We start from the raw sequence: 6,971 nt of genomic DNA, 5'->3' as shown, positions 1-6,971 counted from the left end.
GTGTGTAGAGGTGTGTAAAGGAGTGTAAAGGAGTGTAAAGGAGTGTAAATGTGTGTAAAGGTGTGTAAAGGAGTGTAAATGTGTGTAAAGGAGTGTAAATGTGTGTAAAGGTGTGTAAAGGAGTGTAAAGATGTGTAAAGGAGTGTAAAGGAGTGTAAATGTGTGTAAAGGTGTGTAAAGGTGTGTAAAGGAGTGTAAATGTGTGTAAAGGTGTGTAAAGGTGTGTAAAGGAGTGTAAAGGAGTGTAAAGGTGTGTAAAGGTGTGTAAAGGTGTGTAAAGGAGTGTAAATGTGTGTAAAGGTGTGTAAAGGTGTGTAAAGGAGTGTAAAGGAGTGTAAATGTGTGTAAAGGTGTGTAAAGGAGTGTAAATGTGTGTAAAGGAGTGTAAATGTGTGTAAAGGTGTGTAAAGGAGTGTAAAGATGTTTAAAGGAGTGTAAATGTGTGTAAAGGAGTGTAAAGGAGTGTAAAGGAATGTCAAGGAGTGTAAAGGTCTATAAAGATGTGTAAAGGAGGAAAGGAGACACATTCTGTAGCTCTTTCACTAACGTTCAGGAAAAGAGGCTTCTGAAAAGTCTTCTAGATTTCCAGAATGTTCCTGAGAACGCAGCAGATCAGTGAGCAGAAAACGCCGGAGTTTGAATGAGGTTAAGAGAATCTACTTTGTCTGTTAATAAAGTTCACGCTAACATCCTGTATAACTAACACACACACACACACATATTAAAAGCTTTAGAAATTTCTTCAGTCCCATAAGAATGATAATGATGAATGTTTGAGGTTTGAAAACTGAGCAGCACCTGTGTGTGGGGGGGGGGGTGAGAGAGAGAGAGAGAGAAAGAAAGAAAGAAAGAAAGAAAGAAAGAAAGAAAGAAACGATTGTGGTTCCTGTATCAGTCTGGTTCTTTTTAACGGTCCCTTCAAAAGGCTGACCAACAGTCCACACACACACACGGGGTCAGAGGTCAGGCATCGTGGGTGTGTTCTGCAGCACTGCACTTGCCCTTTTTTTCTCTGCGCTGGAACTTGCGCAGGCGTCGAGTCCAGATGTCCCTCCACTGTATGACCAGGCTGTTTTTATCGGCGAAAAGCCCCACCCTCTCTGCGCTGGCACCACCCCCAGTAGAGCCCAGGATGAGGAAGCGTTTCCCCAGGTGGATGCGTGGACATTTACATGCCAGGTCCTTCATGTGAACCCACAGCGCGTTCTCACCTCTCTTCAGCGGCTCGCGGCTCTTATACACTGACACCAAGCTGATGGAGAACTTTGCCCAGTCACCGACCGTCTCCATGTCCAGCACGCTCACCAGGACGGCTGCTCAAACAAACAAACACACACACACACACACACAACATCACAAAAGCTTCTTTTCATTCATCATCATTTTAATCTACTACACATCAGTATTCAGAATTTAAGTGAGTTTTAAACAAAGGGGGCGGAGTCTCAGATATCAGCTCAGGTGAGGAGCAGCAATATCCTCATCTTCATATGTTGAGTGTTTGGTCAGGGGTAAAAGGTGGTTCTGGTGTTGAGTGTTCAGTCGAGGGTAAGAGGTGGTTCTTGGTGTTGAGTGTTTGGTCAGGGGTAAGAGGTGTTGAGTGTTTGGTCAGGGGTAAGAGGTGTTGAGTGTTTGGTCAGGGGTAAGAGATGGTTCTAGGTGTTGAGTGTTTGGTCAGGGTTAAGAGGTGTTGAGTGTTTGGTCAGGGGTAAAAGGTGTTGAGTGTTTGGTCAGGGGTAAGAGATGGTTCTAGGTGTTGAGTGTTTGGTCAGGGTTAAGAGGTGTTGAGTGTTTGGTCAAGGGTAAGAGGTGGTTCTAGGTGTTGAGTGTTTGGTCAGGGGTAAGAGGTGGTTCTTGGTGTTGAGTGTTTGGTCAGGGGTAAGAGGTGTTGAGTGCTTGGTAAGGGGTAAGAGGTGTTGAGTGTTTGGTCAGGGGTAAGAGGTGGTTCTAGGTGTTGAGTGTTTGGTCAGGGGTAAGAGGTGGTTCTAGATGTTGAGTGTTTGGTCAGGGGTAAGAGATGTTGAGTGTTTGGTCAGGTTTAAGAGGTGGTTCTAGGTGTTGAGTGTTTGGTCAGGGGTAAGAGGTATTGAGTGTTTGGTCAGGGGTAAGAGTTGGTTCTAGGTGTTGAGTGCTAGGTGTTGAGTGTGGTTCTTGGTGTTGAGTGTTTGGTCGGGTGTAAGAGGTGGTTCTTGGTGTTGAGTGTTTGGTCAGGGGTAAGAGGTGTTGAGTGTTTGGTCAGGGGTAAGAGGTGGTTCTAGGTGTTGAGTGTTTGGTCAGGGGTAAGAGGTGGTTCTAGGTGTTGAGTGCTTGGTCAGGGGTAAGAGGTGTTGAGTGTTTGGTCAGGGGTAAGAGGTGGTTCTAGGTGTTGAGTGTTTGGTCAGGGGTAAGAGGTATTGAGTGTTTGGTCAGGGGTAAGAGTTGGTTCTAGGTGTTGAGTGCTAGGTGTTGAGTGTGGTTCTTGGTGTTGAGTGTTCGGTCGGGTGTAAGAGGTGGTTCTTGGTGTTGAGTGTTTGGTCAGGGGTAAGAGGTGTTGAGTGTTTGGTCAGGGGTAAGAGGTGGTTCTAGGTGTTGAGTGTTTGGTCAGGGGTAAGAGGTGGTTCTAGGTGTTGAGTGCTTGGTCAGGGGTAAGAGGTGTTGAGTGTTTGGTCAGGGGTAAGAGGTGGTTCTAGGTGTTGAGTGTTTGGTCAGGGGTAAGAGGTGTTGAGTGTTTGGTCAGGGGTAAGAGGTGGTTCTAGGTGTTGAGTGTTTGGTCAGGGGTAAGAGGTGGTTCTAGGTGTTGAGTGTTTGGTCAGGGGTAAGAGGTGTTGAGTGTTTGGTCAGGGGTAAGAGGTGGTTCTAGGTGTTGAGTGCTAGGTGTTGAGTGTGGTTCTTGGTGTTGAGTGTTCGGTCGGGGGTAAGAGGTGGTTCTTGGTGTTGAGTGTTTGGTCAGGAGTAAGAGGTGTTGAGTGTTTGGTCAGGGGTAAGAGGTGGTTCTAGGTGTTGAGTGTTTGGTCAGGGGTAAGAGGTGGTTCTAGGTGTTGAGTGTTTGGCCAGGGGTAAGAGGTGGTTCTTCATGTTGAGTGTTTGGTCAGGGGTAAGAGGTGGTTCTAGGTGTTGAGTGTTTGGTCAGGGGTAAGAGGTATTGAGTGTTTGGTCAGGGGTAAGAGGTGGTTCTAGGTGTTGAGTGCTAGGTGTTGAGTGCTAGGTGTTGAGTGTGGTTCTTGGTGTTGAGTGTTCGGTCGGGTGTAAGAGGTGGTTCTTGGTGTTGAGTGTTTGGTCAGGGGTAAGAGGTGTTGAGTGTTTGGTCAGGGGTAAGAGGTGGTTCTAGGTGTTGAGTGTTTGGTCAGGGGTAAGAGGTGGTTCTAGGTGTTGAGTGCTTGGTCAGGGGTAAGAGGTGTTGAGTGTTTGGTCAGGGGTAAGAGGTGGTTCTAGGTGTTGAGTGTTTGGTCAGGGGTAAGAGATGGTTCTAGGTGTTGAGTGTTTGGTCAGGGGTAAGAGGTGGTTCTAGGTGTTGAGTGTTTGGTCAGGGGTAAGAGGTGTTGAGTGTTTGGTCAGGGGTAAGAGGTGGTTCTAGGTGTTGAGTGCTAGGTGTTGAGTGTGGTTCTTGGTGTTGAGTGTTCGGTCGGGGGTAAGAGGTGGTTCTTGGTGTTGAGTGTTTGGTCAGGGGTAAGAGGTGTTGAGTGTTTGGTCAGGGGTAAGAGGTGGTTCTAGGTGTTGAGTGTTTGGTCAGGGGTAAGAGGTGGTTCTTGGTGTTGAGTGTTTGGTCAGGGGTGAGAGGTGTTGAGTGTTTGGTCAGGGGTAAGAGGTGGTTCTTGGTGTTGGGTGTTTGGTCAGGGGTAAGAGGTGGTTCTAGGTGTTGAGTGTTTGGTCAGGGGTAAGAGGTGTTGAGTGTTTGGTCAGGGGTGAGAGGTCTTGAGTGTTTGGTCAGGGGTAAGAGGTGTTGAGTGTTTGGTCAGGGGTAAGAGGTGGTTCTTGGTGTTGGGTGTTTGGTCAGGGGTAAGAGGTGTTGAGTGTTTGGTCAGGGGTAAGAGGTTTTGAGTGTTTGGTCAGGGTTAAGAGGTGGTTCTAGGTGTTGAGTGTTTGGTCAGGGGTAAGAGGTGGTTCTTGGTGTTGAGTGTTTGGTCAGGGGTGAGAGGTGTTGAGTGTTTGGTCAGGGGTAAGAGGTGGTTCTAGGTGTTGAGTGTTTGGTCAGGGGTAAGAGGTGTTGAGTGTTTGGTCAGGGGTGAGAGGTCTTGAGTGTTTGGTCAGGGGTAAGAGGTGGTTCTTGGTGTTGAGTGTTTGGTCAGGGGTAAGAGGTATTGAGTGTTTGGTCAGGGGTAAGAGGTTTTGAGTGTTTGGTCAGGGTTAAGAGGTGGTTCTAAGTGTTGAGTGTTTGGTCAGGGGTAAGAGGTGGTTCTTGGTGTTGAGTGTTTGGTCAGGGGTGAGAGGTGTTGAGTGTTTGGTCAGGGGTAAGAGGTGGTTCTAGGTGTTGAGTGTTTGGTCAGTGGTAAGAGGTGGTTCTTGGTGTTGAGTGCTTGGTCAGGGGTAAGAGGTGTTGAGTGTTTGGTCAGGGGTAAGAGGTGGTTCTAGGTGTTGAGTGCTAGGTGTTGAGTGTGGTTCTTGGTGTTGAGTGTTCGGTTGGGGGTAAGAGGTGGTTCTTGGTGTTGAGTGTTTGGTCAGGGGTAAGAGGTGTTGAGTGTTTGGTCAGGGGTAAGAGGTGGTTCTAGGTGTTGAGTGTTTGGTAAGGGGTAAGAGGTGGTTCTAGGTGTTGAGTGTTTGGTCAGGGGTAAGAGGTGGTTCTTCATGTTGAGTGTTTGGTCAGGGGTAAGAGATTGTTCTAGGTGTTGAGTGTTTGGTCAGGAGTAAGATGTGTTGAGTGTTTGGTCAGGTTTAAGAGGTGGTTCTAGGTGTTGAGTGTTTGGTCAGGGGTGAGAGGTGTTGAGTGTTTGGTCAGGGGTAAGAGGTGTTGAGTGTTTGGTCAGGGGTAAGAGGTGGTTCTAGGTGTTGAGTGTTCGGTCAGTGGTAAGAGGTGGTTCTTGGTGTTGAGTGCTTGGTCAGGGGTAAGAGGTGTTGAGTGTTTGGTCAGGGGTAAGAGGTGGTTCTTTGGTGTTGGGTGTGTGGTCAGGGGTAAGAGGTGTTGAGTGTTTGGTCAGGGGTAAGAGGTGGTTCTAGGTGTTGAGTGTTCGGTCAGTGGTAAGAGGTGGTTCTTGGTGTTGAGTGCTTGGTCAGGGGTAAGAGGTGTTGAGTGTTTGGTCAGGGGTAAAGAGGTGGTTCTAGGTGTTGAGTGTTTGGTCAGGGGTAAGAGGTGGTTCTTGGTGTTGAGTGTTTGGTCAGGGGTAAGAGGTGTTGAGTGTTTGGTCAGGTTTAAGAGGTGGTTCTAGGTGTTGAGTGTTTGGTCAGGGGTAAGAGGTGTTGAGTGTTTGGTCAGGGGTAAGAGGTGGTTCTTGGTGTTGGGTGTTTGGTCAGGGGTAAGAGGTGTTGAGTGTTTGGTCAGGGTTAAGAGGTGGTTCTAGGTGTTGAGTGTTTGGTCAGGGGTAAGAGGTGGTTCTTGGTGTTGAGTGTTTGGTCAGGGGTGAGAGGTGTTGAGTGTTTGGTCAGGGGTAAGAGGTGGTTCTAGGTGTTGAGTGTTTGGTCAGGGGTAAGAGGTGTTGAGTGTTTGGTCAGGGGTGAGAGGTCTTGAGTGTTTGGTCAGGGGTAAGAGGTGGTTCTTGGTGTTGAGTGTTTGGTCAGGGGTAAGAGGTGTTGAGTGTTTGGTCAGGGGTAAGAGGTTTTGAGTGTTTGGTCAGGGTTAAGAGGTGGTTCTAAGTGTTGAGTGTTTGGTCAGGGGTAAGAGGTGGTTCTTGGTGTTGAGTGTTTGGTCAGGGGTAAGAGGTGTTGAGTGTTTGGTCAGGGGTAAGAGGTGGTTCTAGGTGTTGAGTGTTTGGTAAGGGGTAAGAGGTGGTTCTAGGTGTTGAGTGTTTGGTCAGGGGTAAGAGGTGGTTCTTCATGTTGAGTGTTTGGTCAGGGGTAAGAGATTGTTCTAGGTGTTGAGTGTTTGGTCAGGGGTAAGATGTGTTGAGTGTTTGGTCAGGTTTAAGAGGTGGTTCTAGGTGTTGAGTGTTTGGTCAGGGGTGAGAGGTGTTGAGTGTTTGGCCAGGGGTGAGAGGTGTTGAGTGTTTGGTCAGGGGTAAGAGGTGGTTCTAGGTGTTGAGTGTTCGGTCAGTGGTAAGAGGTGGTTCTTGGTGTTGAGTGCTTGGTCAGGGGTAAGAGGTGGTTCTAGGTGTTGAGTGTTTGGTCAGGGGTAAGAGGTGGTTCTAGGTGTTGAGTGTTCGGTCAGTGGTAAGAGGTGGTTCTTGGTGTTGAGTGCTTGGTCAGGGGTAAGAGGTGGTTCTAGGTGTTGAGTGTTTGGTCAGGGGTAAGAGGTGGTTCTAGGTGTTGGGTGTTTGGTCAGGGGTAAGAGGTGTTGAGTGTTTGGTCAGGGGTGAGAGGTGTTGAGTGTTTGGTCAGGGGTAAGAGGTGTTGAGTGTTTGGTCAGGGGTAAGAGGTGGTTCTAGGTGTTGAGTGTTCGGTCAGTGGTAAGAGGTGGTTCTTGGTGTTGAGTGCTTGGTCAGGGGTAAGAGGTGTTGAGTGTTTGGTCAGGGGTAAGAGGTGGTTCTAGGTGTTGAGTGTTTGGTCAGGGGTAAGAGGTGGTTCTAGGTGTTGAGTGTTTGGTCAGGGGTAAGAGGTGGTTCTAGGTGTTGGGTGTTTGGTCAGGGGTAAGAGGTGTTGAGTGTTTGGTCAGGGGTGAGAGGTGTTGAGTGTTTGGTCAGGGGTAAGAGGTGTTGAGTGTTTGGTCAGGGGTAAGAGGTGGTTCTAGGTGTTGAGTGTTCGGTCAGTGGTAAGAGGTGGTTCTTGGTGTTGAGTGCTTGGTCAGGGGTAAGAGGTGTTGAGTGTTTGGTCAGGGGTAAGAGGTGGTTCTTGGTGGTGGGTGTTTGGTCAGGGGTAAGAGGTGTTGAGTGTTTGGTCAGGGGTAAGAGGTGGTTCTAGGTGTTGAG

At 48.5% G+C, this 6,971-nt stretch overlaps 1 protein-coding gene across 1 annotated transcript in view; it reads right to left on the bottom strand.

Moving 5' to 3' along the window:
* Nucleotides 1–274: 274 nt before the first annotated feature.
* The window catches only part of ntn2 (netrin 2), a 39,916-nt gene continuing 33,219 nt past the window's right edge, over nucleotides 275–6,971 (bottom strand). Inside the window, exon 7 of the mRNA XM_058400647.1 lies at nucleotides 275–1,313. Within this exon, the coding sequence (XP_058256630.1) occupies nucleotides 964–1,313 (350 nt within the window). The 3' untranslated portion in view covers nucleotides 275–963. The remainder of the gene's footprint in view (nucleotides 1,314–6,971) is intronic.

The sequence above is a fragment of the Hemibagrus wyckioides genome, linkage group LG01, assembly GCF_019097595.1.
Source record: "Hemibagrus wyckioides isolate EC202008001 linkage group LG01, SWU_Hwy_1.0, whole genome shotgun sequence".
Classification (NCBI taxonomy): Eukaryota; Metazoa; Chordata; class Actinopteri; order Siluriformes; family Bagridae; genus Hemibagrus; species Hemibagrus wyckioides.
The sequence above is the reverse complement of the archived record's forward strand: the minus strand, read 5'-3'. Positions and strand labels throughout refer to the sequence as shown.